We start from the raw sequence: 17,825 nt of genomic DNA, 5'->3' as shown, positions 1-17,825 counted from the left end.
AGAAAGATACCATTAGTTTATAGGAGTTGGGTAATAGCTTGCTAATTACTCCCAACAGGCTATGCCATTGTGCATAAAGGATCCAGGCTCATTGTGACAGCATGGGCCCGTCATGACATAAATGCCAACAAACCACAGACTATGGTAGGGGAGGAGATGGGGAGGAGAAATCTGTTTGGCATCACTTTGCTTCACTTACTTCAGTTAGTGCCTTCCTTCTTTAGACCACATTTGCTTTCATTTTTCAGAAAAAGAGTGTAGAGGAAATAGTTGAATTTAGTTATTTTTTTGACTCTGAAATAAACCCGGCAATTGTCTTGTTTCCCCGACCACCTTTGCTAGTGTGATGAGTGGTGAGGGAGAGTGGTGATAGAGGACAGCGGCAGAACTCCAAAGTCAGTATTTCCATCAGCTGGTAGCTTCAGTATCAAACTGCCCTCCCCGCTGCACTCTCCAGCCTTCACCTTGTTAAGTTTCCTTCATTTTGCAGGAACACCTGTCAATTTCCAAAAAGCACTTGTCTGCCTGCCCCTCCAGTCAAGGGAAAAGTTCTTCAGGGGCAGGAATCTTTCTTTTATTCCCTGATGGCTCTTAAGCACCGTGAGCTGTGCCTGGCACATAGTGTGCCCTCCACAGATGGATCCATAAAACAAATCAACCATTGAAGAGGCAGCACTATGATCCAGAGAAGGGAAATCTAAGGGAGGGGTAGGAAAGACCGTTCTCGTAGCCTCCTTGAAATACATGGGTTCAATAAGCTAGTAGAATCCTCATTTCCACGTTGACCCTGTAAGCATAACCGTCAACCCAGCCACAGGCCTCATTTCTCTACATCTGTTTTAGCCGCTCAGCCTATGGTTTGAAAGTGGTATGTGTGCGGTGTATGTTGCTGACAAGCACGTGGTGGGAGTAGGGCCCAGGAGAGTAATCAGTGCTGACGTTCTGGCCCTGGGTTCTAGGCCCAGCACACACTGCATTGTTCTGATGAGGTGATTCTCTTCGGATAAATGTTGTGCCCCATCAGCAGAAAAAGTCGCAATGGATGTGCCGAGTTGTGCTGAACTCCCTAGCCTCATGCCCATGTCCTCCCCCTTTCTAGTTTATTCTTTCCTCCCATTCCCAGCAGTGCAGAAACCTTTTGGCTTTTCTGTCATTTCTGGATCTGGTTCAGGATTGTCATGATGAGCAGTCATGCCACGTGTACCCGGTCACTTTATTACAAAGCAAGGCCTCAAGTCGTCAATTGCACTGTACAGGGCACTAAAAAAAAATAAGGCTGCCATAAAAACACCATAATGCTATCCCGTATAGACTGTTATTGGACTGCTTTAATTTCTTACTCTATGGCTGGACACTTGTTACCCAACAATTCCCCCAACAAATCTTAAACTCTGCTGCCTGGCCCTTAACTCTGATCCAAATCTACCATATATTCAAATTACTTCCCTGTCTCCACTTTTTACTCTAATTAGATGGATCTCTTTTTCTTTCCTACAACAATAATGATAGCAATAAGTATATTATGAATTATAATTATGAGTATTTCTTTTTTTCCATTTTTCTGGGTTTCATTCAAAAATGGATAAAAAATAATAAGACAAATATCCATCTACCCAACACTCAACTTAAGATCTATAAAACTGAGTTAGTTTCTGTATTCTACCTTCCTTTCCCCTGTTGTAGACTCTCTGGTTCTAATGACTTAAAAAAAGAAAAAGAAAAAAGATTCCCTTTAATTTACATATGATAACAATACCATGATTGTCACCTAAAAAAGGGAGCAGTCATTAATGCAATAAAGAATCTAGTTAATGTTCCAAATTTCCCCATTCATCTCAATTTTTTAAAACAATTTATTTGTTTGAATTGGCATCCAAGAAATGTGCACACCTTGCATTTAGTTTATGTGTTTCTTAAGTAGCTTTTATTTTTTTAAAATATATTTTATTGATTTTTTACAGAGAAGAAGGGAGAGGGATAGAGAGCTAGAAACATCGATCAGCTGCCTCCTGCACGCCCCCCAGTGGGGATGTGCCTGCAACCAAGGTACATGCCCTTGACCAGAATCGAACCCGGGACCCTTGAGTCCGCAGGCCGATGCTCTATCCACTGAGCCAAACCGATTCGGCTTAAGTAGCTTTTAATTGATAAGTTTCCTTTCCTTCCTTTTTAATTTGAATGTTTTGATTACAAAACATTTGTTGAAGAAACTGGGCTTTTCTTTCCCACATTCTGGAATTTTTTAAGTGACTTTTGACAAAGCTTTATTGACCTATGGTGAGTTAACTCACTTTTTCATCTCTCGATCATTATAGGAGGTTCCAAGTTATTCAGCTTCCATAAATAGAAAGGATGTGCTGACCCACGTAGCTTGGTCTGGCTCAGAGGTCATTTCTGAGGAGTCTTCCAAAATGCGCTAGGTGTTAGGAATGAGATCAACAGCAGACCATCTCTATTTAAAAACATTTTGCCTCTGAAGAAATTTTATAACTGTTATTTGGCAAGGCAGTCTCTGCTCCCTTGTGTTAGGGCAGAGAGTTGAGAAGTGAGTGAGTAGTCTGGCTTTCTTCTTTCAGACAGCGTTTGTTGCTTTAAGGATCGCAGGGCTCAGTGCCAGAACCTCCTTGGGATATTATTGTCTTACAGTGAGATCTGCTTATCAGGAAACAGAATCCCTGGAGGGTCAGGTAAGAGGAGAATGAGTTTACATTAAAACCAGACTTTTGTTAGTGCTTGTTGGGGTCCTGCATAATTCAGCAGCTAGCTGGACTGTGCAGCATAATACTGATACATACGCTTTTTAAACCCATAATTTGTATTAACTGTCCTTTTTGCTGCCTCTATGTATATGTTGTTCAGTCATCATAATATTTGGACCACTCTAGACATGAAGAGAATCAGTTTCTTTTTTTTTTTTCAGTCTTGTTGCCTTGACCTGTTAGTCAAATATGATAGTTCTGCAGAGTAGTGACTCAATATTAAAGTAAAAAGAATAAAAATTGTTGAAGTGTGAACCTATGCTTGGATTTACTTATTTACACATTAAAATATTATTATTATTCACAATAAAAGTATTAACCAAAGGTGATTTGCTGGTATATTATTCTTCCTTGCAGTGATCGGTTAATAATAAAAATAGGCACTTCTTATTCATACCCAAGCACAGGTAGCAACAACACACACACGAGATAATATGTTTGAGAAGCAATCTGTAGAGGTAATTGTGTTGTATTATAAAGCTGTGCCTGCAGAGAACTGCCAGTGTTTGGGTGAGGCTAGAGCTTAAGGTGTGTGGTAAGTGGAGAGTGTTCAGGAATGAGGCAGGGACCAGGTCATGATGAGCTTTGCACGATCTGCAAAGGTTGTGAGATTTTGTATGTAAGAAGAGATCCTAGTCGCAGTGTGAAACAGAGGGAGATGAGACTGGTAGGTAACTTACCATCTAGGAAGCTGTCACAGTCGTCCCAAAGAAAAGATGGCTAGAGTCTCAAGTAGAACACTGCCAGTTTCAAATTTGTAATTTCCAAGCCCCAAAGAATAATTTTTAAAAGACCAGTGCACTCAAGGGATTTAACAGTAGTGCCACTACTTTTCCTGGAAGTATGGGATAAGGTTTTTAGAAGAGTAAATCGATTAATTTCGTATCCCTCTTCTATCCCTGGGAGGCATTTGGCAAAGGTTTTCTTGGACCCGAATGCAGGGATCCCACTTGTGAACTGCGGCCAAATCCTCGTGGGTCTGTGGTGAATACGCAGCTCATTTAGGGCTTTGGGTGGAGGGGGATGTCAGTTGCCTTGTCCTTGTGTCCAGTAACCACAGATCACTGTACCCCCCTTCCTCTCCAGAAGACAATGGCAGTTTTGAGCAGTTCGCCCCACCCAGAAGTTGCTGCCTCATCTGTACTATTTTATGTTATAATCGGTCTGGGTGGTGATGACAGGCCTCCTCCCCCTCCTCCTCTTCCTCCTCCTCCTCCTCTCCCGCTGTCATCAGACCTTTCTCGTAACCAACCTTTACTGAGTGCTTACTGTTTGCCAGGAACTGTATTAAATGTTTCACTGACATTATCTAATTTAATCCTCATAACTGCCCATGAAGTAAATTACTATCATTTTCTTCAGTTTATAGATGAAGAAAGGAAGGTTCAGAGGGTGTAAGTAACTTGCCCAAGGTCACTTAGCTTGAGAAAAGGCAGACAGCAACTGTACCTAATTCTCTCTGACTTTAGAGTCTGAGCTCTTCACTGCAATGAATATAGTTATTACTTAATATAACTTAATAGCATATATGATTTCTCTTTTTAAGTTTGCCCTTTGTGTATTCCTGCCCAGTGAAAGTCCATGTAATCAAACACTGTATTTTTTAATATATATTTTTTTATTTTATTGATTTTTTACAGAGAGGAAGGGAGAGGGATAGTTAGAAACATCGATCAGCTGCCTCCTGTACACTCCCCACTGGGGATGTGCCCACAACCTAGGTACATGCCCTTGACTGGAATCGAACCTGGGACCCCTCAGTCCGCAGGCCGATGCTCTATCCACTAAGCCAAACTGGTTAGGGCAAAACACTGTATTATCTTCCCCCTATTCCCAGCTTATGGCTAGTATAAAACACAAGTGTAGAACGTTTTTTAAAATATGAAGTATAGGAAAACTTCATGGGTGAGGGAGAGGGGTAGAATAGATAAGCTATTTAGATTTCTAGCTTTTTTTCCAAGGCAAAATATTTATGTATGCCTTCACTGTTTTGCTTGAAGTATAGCAATTTCTGAAACAGAGATACTCATTTTAAAAAATTGATATAATTCACATAACATAAACGTTACCCTTTTAAAGTATATGAGACCCTATTCAGCTCTGTGGGAAAGAGTAGCATGATCACTGGGAATGTGAATACATATTTTTATATATATAACTTAAAGTAGTTCAGTGTGTTAAATCATTCATTCTGCAGTGTTTATGGAGGGCCTTCTACTAGTATGTACCAGGCAGTGCGTTAGGTGCTTGATATACATCAGTGAATAAATGAGGCAAAAAGAATCCCTGCCCTGTAGGGCATACAGGGGATAAGGACTAACCTCACAGGCTTCAGAGAGGAGCTATCATTTGAATTGGGTCTAACAGATCATAGAAGTTTATCCAGATGATGACTTATGTGTACATTTTAAAGGTTTTTTTTATTGATTTTTAGAGAGGAAGAGGGAAGGAGAGAGAGAGAGAAACATTGATGTGAGAGGGGAACATGGATCGGCTGCCTCCTGCAGGAGACGGAGCCTGCAACCTGGGCATGTGCTCTGACCGGAATCAAACCAGCAACCTTTGGGTGCACAGGGCGATGCCCAACCAACTGAGCCACACTGGCCAGGGAGACATATGTGTATTTGATGGAAGAGAGGTGTTCAGCTATTCTAGTCAAAGCATCCAACATCTATATTCTCTCTCTCTCTCTCTCTCTTTCTCTCTCTCTTTTTCATAAACAAATAACTACAAAATCTCAATCGCTTATGACAACAATCATTTTCTTTCATTTTTATAGGTTTGGTTGATCTAGTCTGGGCCAGGCAGAACTCTATAGGCTTCCATTCTGGTTTAAGTCTTTTCCCCTTGCCTTCAGACTAGGGGCGCAGACTGAAGGGGCAGTGGTCCTTCTTATGATAGGTTATAGGAACACAAGGGGACAGGCTAAACCATAAAATGTGGTTTAAAACTCCTGCTCATGTCATCTCCACTGACACTTCATTTCTCAAGTCACATGCCCAAGTCCAACAAAAATGTTTCAGGGAAGTTCACTCTGCTCACAATGGAAGGCACTACATAATTATACGGCAAAGGGTATAGATACATAATTATATTACAAGAAGGTGAAGATTTTGAATAGCAATTTGATCTACAGAGTGTATATTATAAGCACAAGAAGTAGCTGAACCTCACATGAACACGATATGAGTGGACATGGGTATAGGAATGACTAAAAATTGTCAGGGGATGTCAAAGATCTTAGACGACTGGGGATGATTTGTGGATTGTGGCAATTTACTGATTCTTGGTTTATTTTAATTCAAAATTGAAGTCCCCCTAGCAAGACTAAGAAAAAAGGAGAGAAAACACAAATTTCCATATATATTATTCTAGATCATGCAGATACTAAAGGGTTAATAAAGGATTATTGTGAACAACTTTATGCCTGCAAGTTTAAGCTTGGGTTAAATGGACAAGTTTCTTGAAAAATACAACTTATCAAAACTGAGGCAAGAAGAAATGGAAAATTTGAATAGCCCCATATACCTGATATCCACATAGATTTATTATTGTCTTTACATCATACTGTTAGCCCTTCTCTTCTGTCAGAGATTTTTTTTTATGTCAGGTGAACCACTCCGTTGTTGAATTTAGGTTTGGACATCCTGATTCAGGACATTAAATCCTTCTCATGACACTGTCCAATGAATCTGCCATTCAGTGGGTTTGCTGTGGCTTCACGTAACTCTCTGGTTCATTTGAATAGTAACTGGAGGGTTCTGTATGTACATTTTCCTGTCCTTCCACGTTCCTTTTCTAGTTTCTATAAGTGACAAGTTTTAGTTTTTGCCATTTGTTTGTATAAAGCTACTGGTCCCTGTTTTCCGGGTGGTTGGATGTTGGTGCTCCTTAAAATGATCTAAATCATCCCCCCCGCCCCCCCCCCCCACTTTTTCTCAGGTTTTTTGTTGTTGTTCCCTAGTTTTCTGAATTGCTTTCTTGATTCTTCTAAAATACCCAGAATACTTTAATACTGTAAGATAGGCCAAAGTTTAGGGAAACTCATGTCTTTTTAAATCTTTTTCTTTAGCAGAAAAACTAGTTTGTACTTAAAACAGATAAGGAAAAGAAACAAGATGCCTATCTCGCAGATCTCTGTAACATTTATCCTCACAGCGTGGAACACTGGGTTAGTAAGTGTGCTTGGCCTTTTCTGGAAGCTGTCCTCAACACTGCCTGTTTTCACATGTTTGCTGTGCTCCTTGCTATAAGCAGCCTCACCCTAAAGTTTCATTTTAGTTTCATCTTAATCTGCACTTCTGCAACTGCTATCGGATGTATTATCTGGGCATTTATTACATACACAGCATAAAGGAGCTGTTAATTTTAATGTGCCACTAAGCTACTTAGCTCAGACATGTCCAATGTATTTACCGGTACTTATGACTCAGTGATTCTTAAATTCCCTCCCATATTTGAGATTCAAGAAATCTCATTCAAATTTAAGAAATGTGAATCCGAGAGGATACTTAAGTAATTGTTAGGTTGATCCATTTGAAAAAATTTTTTAATGTACATTTCCTCAGATTTGGTAGGTCTTGGGACCTTCCTCCACTAGTGCAGTCTTCCCAAGAAACTCACAAAATTGATGTAGAGATTTATAAGCAAAATTTTAAAAAGTAGCTTGAAAACATCAGCTTAATGTGGGGGTGGGAGGTGAGGGTGGAATCCTGAGGTTGGTTAAAACAGCTATCCCAGAGGAACTAATCCTGAAACTTCCTTAATTTAAATGTCTATGTATTTGGATGTTTTAGACAAGAGTTGTTCAGCTTAAATCCTGAAAAGGACTGAAGGACCCTTCCATGATTGACAGAAGCTCTGATGTATATCTTGTTCTATTTGCTGACGTTACTGCCTCCAACTTGAGATGTTTGAAAGAAGCAAAATATAATATAAATTGTAAGAGAGTTTCCGAGAGCAGATTCCTTTCTTTTACTCCCATGTTTCTCTAATCATCCCATCTAAGTCAGAACAGGCTTTCCATTTTCTTCTAGTCCTACATTCCATAGCCTGTTTAGCCAAAGCACATGTGAGTCAGCGCTGCTGTCATCAGGAGAGTGTATGAGCAGGCAGAAGAGCCTGAAGGAGGACATATGGCCCAGGCCACACTCCTCAGCCTCATGGGGGGAGGAAGGGCAGGGTCCATTTTCCTCTCCACCCGGTGCTGGTTCTCTGAGTGATCACCTGTCAGTGACCGCTGACCTTCTGTCCAAGATGAACTCCAGCCACATAAACCAGAGAAGGAAATGCTGTTTTCCTAGCCTTTCCCATTTCCTTCCTGAAAGAGATTTAGACTTCATTTTCTGACACCTCTTATCCTTTCACACAAAAGAAAGAGGCTGTTCTTTTTAGCCTTGTATTGCCAACAGTAAGAAAACTATGCTGTTGCTTTTGAGTTTAAATAGTCTTATTGCTAAGACTTGTGATTTAAAAAAAGAATTCCACCCAGCTGGTGTGGCTCAGTGGTTGAACATTGACCTATGAACCAGGAAGTCATGGCTGATTCCCGGACAGGACACATGCCTGGGTTGCGGGCTCAATCTCCAGTGGGGGGCATGTAAGGGCAGCCAATCAATGATTATCTCTCATCACTGATGTTTCTATCTCTTTTTCCCTCTCCCTTCTTCTCTGAAATCAATTTAAAATAATTTTTTTTTTAAAAAAATGGATTCCCATTCCCAAAAGATAATGTTTTCTGGAGATTTTAATTTCAAGACATGGAAGTTTCCAGATGCCCATGAACGCATATTCCTCTGAAGGAGCCCATACTGCGGTCCCCACAAGGAGCACCCGCTCCCCCCGCCCTCCTCAGGTAGGCAGAGGTGCGCTGTGCTGCTCCCGCACCCTCTGTAGCAGCAAACAAGGAGAAACCACAGTCCATCGTCTTCCGGCTAAGGAAACCCCTTCAGATGTTTTCTTCTGGAAGTCTAGAATTTAGACTTATGCTATGGATTGGGCAACATTAGAATGTTTGAAAGAATATAGTAAATTTTCAAAACTCTCACAGTTTTGTGCCCTACTTTTCTGCAAGAAAAATAGATTGCTCGGAATTTCACAATAAGAATTTAAGTCTGGGTCCTAGGCACCCAATTCATCAAAAGTGGGGCTGATTTGGGGGCTGGTTGGGGTAGAGGCATCAATATCTTTCTAAATATCTTTAAAGCCTTCAAAATTTATATCTCTAGCTCTTACCTCTCACCTGGATTTAGAATGATAGATTTCGGGACTAATTTTGTAGTTTTCTAGGTTCTCCCCATGTTTTTCATGCATAGTTCTCATAAATCCTAAAAATCGTTTTAGGCATGTGTCCCTCAGGGGCCCAGCAGAATATAGAAGGCACACCAAAATTGGGTAATTTGAGGAGCTCTTACTTACAATGGAATGGGCAGGTTTAGGAAAAATAGCAAAGAACCATACTGTGCCCCATGGTTAGCAGGAGAGCCACCCGAGGCCTGAGGGGCAGGGCACTAACTCAACAGAAGGAGCTATTTTGTGGGGTCCTGATGTAGCTGTGGCCTTTAGTAGAACCGTGTAGCCAATTGACAGCCCAGCAGGGAGGCAGCCAGGGGATACATAGCCCAAACTCACTGTCCTCTGCCTTCAGATCTCCTGCTGGTGTTACCCACTGGCTGAACCCAACTGGAAGCCAGAGGCATGGGCACCTGGATGCAGTTCTTATGGGTCAGCCTCATGGAGCGCAGAGCAGGGTGAAGGGTGGAGGACAGACCTGGGAGGGGAAGTGGAAGACACAGCACATGCTTGTCATCCAGTCCTCAGTCTGTCCCAGGTTCAGATCTTTTCTCAAAAGGCTGAACTGGAAATTACTTATGTTGTTTAATATCAGTATTTATCAAAGTAAATGTTTATAGTTTGTGATCTCAGAAGATTTTTTTAGTAAAGCATGTCCAGACTTGTAGATATGCTGCTTATTAAAATTACTGAAGTTTCCCAGGCCTTTGTTCACACACTCTCACATTTTATGACATGCATTTAAAAATCTTTTTATTGTGGTAAATATATATAACATAGAATTTCCCATTTTAAGGGTACATTTCTGTGGCATTCAGTACACTCACATTGTTGTGCAGCTATCACCACCATCCATCTTTTTAAAAAATATATCTTTATTGCCCTGATCCGTTTGGCTCAGTGGCTAGAGCGTCGGCCTGTGGACTGAAGAGTCCCAGGTTGGATTCCGGTCAAGGGCATGTACCTTGGTTGCGGGCACATCCCCAGTAGGGGGCGTGCAGGAGGCAGCTGATAGATGTTTCTCTCTCATGGATGTTTTTATCTCTCTCTCCCCTCTCCCTTCCTCTCTGTAAAAAAATCAATTAAAAAAAAATATATATATATATATATATCTTTATTGATTTCAGAGAGGAAGGGAGAAGGGAGAGAGAGATAGAAACATCAATAATGTGAGAGAATCATTGATTGGCTGCCTCCTGCATGTCCCCCACTGGGGATCAAGCCCAGGCATGTGCCCCTGACCAGAGCCAAACCCAGGACCCTTGAGTCCACAGGTTGACGCTCTATCCACTGAGCCAAACCAGCTAGGGCACCACCATCCACCTTAAGAACTTTTTCATCTTCTCAAACTGAAACCCATTCCCCCCTCCCACATCCCCTGGTAACCACCATTCTACTTTTATTTCTATGAGCTTGACTACCCTTGATATCTCATGTTAGTATTTGTCTTTTTTGTGACTTAGCATAATGTCCTCAAAGTTCATTCATATCGTAGCATGTATCAGATTGTCCTTCCTTTTAAAGGCTGAATAATATTCCATTGTAGGCACACACCACATTTTGTGTATAATATTCCATTGTATGTGTGCACCACATCTTGTTATCCATTCATCTGTCAAAGGTTGCATGACCCACGTTTTTAAATGTTATTTTATTTCTGCATATGAATGCATTCACTCTCATGGTTTTACCTTTTACATGTCCAGCCTGATGTTTCACAAATCTACAGGATGATGTCAGAGCACGGCTGTAGGCGCTGAGACATGAAAGGTGAGGTGGGCTAGAGCAGGCGAGGTGGGCATCATTTGGAGGAAGTGGAGAGTGGGGAGTATTTAAATGTGTGGAAAGACAGGAGAACCCATCATGGATAAAAGAAACAGCATGAAAACAAAGGAACAAGTTCTGGACAGAAAGAGCTTTATGGGAGCGGAGAGTATTTTGCTTGGATCGGCCTGAACCAAGAGGACTACTTCTGAATAAGTGGGGTGAGATAGTTAAACATTTTTGAAGTTTTACCTAAAAAAAAAGGGATACTGTGCCAGACAAGTTTAGAAAAGCTGGATTAAAAAGGTTCTTGGCGCGATTGTCTCAGTCTTTCAAATACTGGCATGTTTTCTGTCCCTCCAAGACAGAATATGCTCGCTAGCCTTCCTCAAGTCAGTCTCGCTCTCTGTCTCTCTAAATTAAGCCTGAGAATCTCTGAAGTTAGAGGTCAATGGTCGGGTTATCTGCAGGGTTTTATTTTTTCTTGTAGATTTGAGATCGATACTTTGGGATAGGAGTCCAGTTGCTTGGGACAAAAGAGAAGTCTCTAAATGCTCTTGTTAGCCACCAACAGGATTAGAGAATAAGTATTTAAAGAATTCTGGGTTAAATGTCATCAGTTGATTAGCCTATCCAGTAGAACCATATTTTTAGCTTGCATGGGAATTTGATTCCATTTGGCTTGATAAACATGGTTGAATATGTGAAAATAGGAAGACCTTGTCAATTCCTAAGCAACCAATAAAAATCGACAGTTTAAAAAATTAACCGTTCACTGACAGATTAGTGGGGAGAAAAGAATTATGTCCTTGGCCAAGAAGAGAGGAAAATGGTACTTCCAAAACGCAAAACAAAAACCTCTATAAACAAATAATAAGCTCCAGTTAAGATAAATATGCTGACGTACTGGGAGAAATATCTGTGGTTTATTTTTAAATGCATCAGAAATAAAATAAAAAATACTTTAAATGCATCAAAAATAACATGGGTTGATAGATGGATAAAGAGATAGATGATAAGTGATCAAGGAGCGCAGTAAGATATTGGTAGAATCTAAGAGGTGGGTGTAAATTTTTTTAACCTCACTATTTGAAACTTTTCATAATAAAATGTCAGAGAACCAAAGAGGAAAATGGAAGTCTAAAAGATTTTGAAGGACGAATCATTGAGATTTAAGAGAAGCAGTGTTTATAGTAAAAAGAACATGGGCATTGGAATCAAGCAGGCCTGAGGTCTGGTTCTGGCTTCGCTAGTCTCTAGAGCAGCGGTACTCAACCTGTGGGTCGTGATCCCTTTGCGGGGGGGATCGAACGACCCTTTCACAGGGGTCGCCTAAGACCATCGGAAAACACATATATAATTACATATTGTTTTTGTGATTAATCACTATGTTTTATTTTTATTTTATTTTATTTTATTTTTTTAAAAATATATTTTATTGATTTTTTTACAGAGAGGAAGGGAGAGAGATAGAGAGTCAGAAACATCGATGAGAGAGAAACATCAATCAGCCGCCTCCTGCACATCCCCTGCTGGGGATATGCCTGCAACCCAGGTACATGCCCCTGACTAGAATCGAACCTGGGACCTTTCAGTCCGCAGGCCGACGCTCCATCCACTGAGCCAAACCGGTTTCGGCCGCTATGTTTTAATTATGTTCAATTTGTAACAATGAAAATACATCCTGCATATCAGATATTTACATGACGATTCATAACAGTAGCAAAATTACAGTTATGAAGTAGCAACGAAAATAATTTTATGGTTGGGGGTCACCACAACATGAGGAACTGTATTAAAGAGTCGCGGCATTAGGAAGGTTGAGAACCACTGCTCTAGAGAGTTAAGTATATTGCTTAGTGGTGGCACTGGGATTTGAACCCATGCAGCCTGGCTCTAGTGCTTTGATCTCTCTCTACTTGCAGTGCTGCAAGCTCCTTGTCCATGTCTGGCATGTGATAAATTCTCAAATGATAGCCGTCGCCGTTCATTAGTGTACCGCCTGTGGGCTGCAGAGGATGAATGAAGTTTAAGATTTTAATGTTTGATCTGGAAGATTTATATACAAACTGGAAGAGAAGAGACGGTTTAGTGTTAGATAAGTAGAAGTAGAGATTTTTATATAAACAGTCTCATGTATTCTCCTAAAGTTCAGTAAATCATTTGCTCACCAAATATTTGAGAGTGTTGTATGTTCCGAGTACTGCTCTAGATCAGTGAATAAAACCGACAAAAATCTCTTTCCTTATACAGTCTTACATGCAACAAGGGTCTAAAGAATTAAGGATTTTTATATCCCCAGTGCGGAATGAGTGCATCAGTGCAACTGCAGGCATTCACAGCAGGAGTAGGTGTTGTTTCCCCGGCAGACTTCAGATGCCCCTGACGCCACGCCACGCCACGAAGGCAGTCATTTCCTCTGCTTTCTCTCAAGCCCATCTGTGCTGATTTCCTCTGCAGTTCTTTTGCCTTCCATCTGGAATTGGTGGAACAACTTATATAAGCTCTTTATGATTGTTTGAAAACTATATGTTCAGGCTTCTAAAATGGGCCAGATAGGATCAGTCATGGTTGCTTTTCATAGCGTATTCTATGAGCAGAGAAGACTGAGAGAAAATTCATGAAACCCCACATAAAACAGAGGACACTGAGGTCTCCTTTCCTGTCTCATGCATGAATCCTGTACTTTAGCCAGGCTCTGACTTCAGCACCCTTCCAGGGCGTGTATCCCTCGGCGATTATGCACTCATTCCAATAGGGTAGGAGGTCAGTCAGTAAAAGTATTTATTGAGCCAGACCCTCCTCCTCTGCTTCTGAGTCATTTTCGGGTAGAGCAAAGACGTTCTCAGGGAGAAGCTTTAACTCTTTCAGATGACAAAGGTCACTCCTCAGTGTGATGGGTAGCTCTCTCAGTCATCCTCAGAGCTTATACTTATTCTTTACTTGGTATTGTAGAGAACGAGGTATGTATTTAGTCAGATAGTGAGATGGAATTTGTAGTGAGAAAATGTAGCAGAAGGAAAATAATATCCACCTTGTCCCAATCTTGGGGAGTTGTTTTAATAATGTATAGATGGCTAAGAGGCTTGCAAAATACTATGTTTGTTTTAGAAAAAAAAACACCATATTTATGACACACCCTTCTGTGGAAATCTGACATCTGGCAGCTTTAGCTCCTTGGGAGCCGGCCAGAAACTAAGCACAGGGCCTCAGAGCACATAAAAAATAACTGTTGAAAAACGCGAGCAGGAACACATGTATTTTACCATCACAGGAGAGTTTGTGAGCCTCTCATTTGGAGCTTGTTTACTTTTTATTTATCTGGGAACTTCGAACAATTTTGGCGGTGATGTGTGGTCCCCCTGCCCTGGGAGATTATAAACAACCATCTAGGAAGAGGTTGGGAAAGTTGACAGAGAAGATGAACTGATAGCAGAGGGAAGGCTGACCTCAAAAGAGAAAGACTTAGAAGCTGTACAGCACTGGTATGATGTGTTACAACACAGTATGGTAATGTATGGTCTTCATAATGCACTTGTATCCATCAGCCAAAGAATTAAGCCACGTGCAGTGTCTTTTGAAGAAGGCCGAGAGATACATAATGTGTCCTTTTAAACACGGTCCAAGTTTTGACATGTTGAAATGGTAAATTCTGTAGTGTTTGTAAACTTGAAACAGCACTCTGTCTAGTGATGCCATATCAGTGACACAGATTTGAGCTTGTAGCTGGTTATGGCAATGATGTGTAGTAATCATTGCTAACATTTACAGAGCACCTACTGTACCAGCCCTGTCCTAGACTTTGGGGACAGGCAGATCTGGGTTCCCAGTTCCATCTCTGACTTACTGTGTGACTTTGGACAAATGACATCACCTCTTTGAGCCTGTGAAATTGGGGACCAATTATATATGACACCGAATCCATGCAAGGATGCCACGCAAGGTTGGGACATAGGTGTCTTTGAACCAAAAACACATTCTTGAGCTGGTGTAGTATACAAAGTTTTGTCTGGAGGTGCCATCTACATAGTCCGTCTTTGTTCTTTTTTACGAATTTTTACTTTTTCAGTATGTTTGAAACCTCAGCCACTGTCTGCTGCTGTTATTTACTCTACTTTATTTATTTATTTATTTATTTATTTATTTATTTATTTATTTATTTATTTATTTATTTTGCAGACACATTCTCAGTAGGTAGGAGTCAAATACCTTTGGTCTGAATTCTGGCCCTGCTCCTATGAACTAACTCTGGGAGCTTGGACAAATTAGTTTTCTAACTTGCCGAGCCTCAGTATCCTAATTTTAAGATGGTTATGGAAAGTCAATGAAATGCCACATGTAAAATCCCCATGTAAATAACGCATTTAAAAAAAATACTCTGTAGCCTCGTACTTGAAAAATGTTAATTTCCTTATTGCCCTCTGCAGGCATATTGAAAAGTCTGTATTTCCCAACTTGTATCTTTTCTATCACAGATATAGGTCACATTTTTTCCCCCCCAGTTCCAGAATGACTTTGAGAATCAAATGAAAAATGTCCAAGGGAAATGTATGAGGAAATAATTATTTTATAAGAAATAAATGAGACTACTTTGATAATTTTAAATATAAACTTTTTATTTGCTTAGCTTTGAGTTTATTATAAGTATCTTTATATCTTAAACTATATCATTCTCAAGATATCTGTCTATATTACAGTGTCTTAAATACTTATGCTTTCCCATTTCTTTTGACCTTTCTGTCCAGGTGATAAAACATGGAGGCTGGGTCAGTGGTTCGCGCCATCTTTGACTTCTGCCCTAGTGTGTCAGAAGAACTGCCCCTCTTTGTGGGGGATGTTATTGAGGTGTTGGCAGTGGTGGATGAATTTTGGCTTCTAGGAAAGAAAGAGGATGTTACAGGTAAGAGGCACCTACCTCCTGTTTCCATGCATCTGGTTTCCTTTCTTTTGTTTTTTACAATATAAGTTACCACTAATTTCTTTCATTAATTAGCTTAGGGAAGGATGGCACCCCCCCCCCCCCCGCCACACACACACACACACACACACACACACACACACACATACACACACATACACACACACAATGCGTCTATGTTAAATGCCATCCTAACTTACATATGTTTATGTAACTCTGGGTTGGAGTATGTTATACAGTCCTTAGAACAGACCCTGTTGACATTTAGCCCACATGTGTTAGATAATCGGTTATTTCCCAGTAGAAATGATATCTCAGCTGAGACAAAATGATGTGTAGGAGTTAGCAAGGCAAAGAGGATAGGCAGAGAGAATTGCTTGTTCAAAGGCCCTGGAATGAGAGAGAACACGGAGGGACTGAGAAAAGTTCAGTATGGCATGAAGTGTGAATGGTGGAGGAGGGGGGTAGTGCTTGGGAGATGAGCAGAAGTTAGATCATGGAGGACAGACTATGCCATGGTAAGGAGTCACAGAAATGAGAAACCATTCATGTACTTTAAGGTATTTATCAGATTTTTAGAAAGCTCCCAGCTGCCAATTGAACGATGGTAGCAAGGGGCAAAACCAAAGGCAGGGAGGCGGGGTGGGAGGTTGGTGCAGTAAGCTAGGCGAGAGATGCTGATGGCTTGGCCCAACGTGGGGGGTCTGGGGGTAAGTGGACAGGTACCAGAGACATTTAGAAGGTGGGGTCAATTAAACCTTCTGATGCTTTCCAACTGACAGGCTCTGTCTCTCGTCTACCTCTACCTATTAAAACCTATCCATCTTTAGACTCAAATGCTATCTTTTTCATAAAATTTTTCATATTCTTCCTGACACATTCTCTCCCTTCTCTGAAATCACATAGTAATTTGTGTACCTGTATTGTGACACTGGATTTTAGAATTGAATTTTTGTTTATGTCTGAACTAGATTTTGTCTGAATTAGATTTTCAGATCTCTGATGGCCGAGACTGTCTTACTCCTCCTCCCCTCTGCACTGCACTTTGACACCCAGTAAATATTCATTGGCTGGAATTGCATTTTCTCACTGAGTTTTTAATTGGGCCCTATTAATGGGCTCAGAAAAACAATTTTTGTCCTGGTACATAGGCATAAAAATTTTTTTTCAAAATGTTTGCTTTTATTTTCAGGACAGTTCCCCAGTAGTTTTGTGGAAATTGTGACCATTCCCAGCCTAAAACAAGGAGAGAGGCTGTTTGTCTGTATCTGTGAATTCACATCCCAAGAATTGAACAGTCTTCCCCTCTATCGAGGTAAGTTGATCAAGAGTAGACTGTTTAAAATTAGATCAGTGGAGCCCTGGCTGGTTTGGCTCAGTGGATAGAGCATCAGCCTGCAGACTGAGGGGTCCCAGGTTCAATTCCGGCTGAGGGCACATGCCCGGGTTGCGGGCTCGATCCCCAGTGGGGGGCGTGCAGGAGGCAGCTGATCAATGGTTCTCTCTCATCATTGATGTTTCTGTCTCTCTTTCCCTCTCCCTTCCTCTCTGAAATCAATAAAGAAATATATTTTTAAAAAAATTAGATCAGTAGAGTTGGTCTATTTTGACAAATAGATCTTTTTTGGACTTTTTACAAGTGGCTAACTTCTGGAGGGTCTTCAGCAATACTAAGACAGTGCTGATAATGCCAATGCCTTCTGTTTTAGCAGCATTTTATAATTTCCACAGTATTTCCTCACAACTTCATTCTCATTTGATCCTCAACACAGACCTGGGAGATTGCAAAATGGGTGTTATTAACTGCATTTAATAAATGATGAAAATGAAATTCAAACACTGTTACCTGCAGATGAGAAGTTTTGGCCTCAGAATGTGAAGTCCTTTCAGTGGATTACAAGTCCAGCATTGTTTTTCCACTGCCCCATGCTATGGCCACACTTGACTACATATATCTTCTTTCTCATAAAAGCCGATATGGTTTTGCTAACCACATTATTACTTATTAATGCTTAATAGTAGGGCAGCAGACGTGGTATGGAAATTAAGAGGCAGATGTAAAATAGGCCCATTTTACTACCGTACATTCGGTA

The 17,825-nt window shown here is 40.8% G+C and overlaps 2 protein-coding genes across 6 annotated transcripts in view; one reads left to right on the top strand and one right to left on the bottom strand.

The window, feature by feature from the left end:
- DNMBP (dynamin binding protein) overlaps window positions 1–17,825 on the top strand; it is a 94,241-nt gene that overhangs the window by 6,150 nt on the left and 70,266 nt on the right. For 2 of the 5 annotated variants that reach the window (XM_059661088.1, XM_059661091.1), the window contains exons 2-3: window positions 15,560–15,714; window positions 16,925–17,047. In XM_059661088.1, coding sequence (XP_059517071.1) covers window positions 15,570–15,714; window positions 16,925–17,047 — 268 coding nt within the window. In that variant the 5' untranslated portion in view covers window positions 15,560–15,569. The other 3 variants (XM_059661089.1, XM_059661090.1, XM_059661092.1) reach the window with 3 other exon arrangements.
- LOC132214241 (histone lysine acetyltransferase CREBBP-like) overlaps window positions 1–17,825 on the bottom strand; it is a 390,706-nt gene that overhangs the window by 322,835 nt on the left and 50,046 nt on the right. The window lies entirely within an intron of this gene.

The sequence above is a fragment of the Myotis daubentonii genome, chromosome 13 (assembly GCF_963259705.1).
Source record: "Myotis daubentonii chromosome 13, mMyoDau2.1, whole genome shotgun sequence".
Classification (NCBI taxonomy): Eukaryota; Metazoa; Chordata; class Mammalia; order Chiroptera; family Vespertilionidae; genus Myotis; species Myotis daubentonii.
The sequence above is the reverse complement of the archived record's forward strand: the minus strand, read 5'-3'. Positions and strand labels throughout refer to the sequence as shown.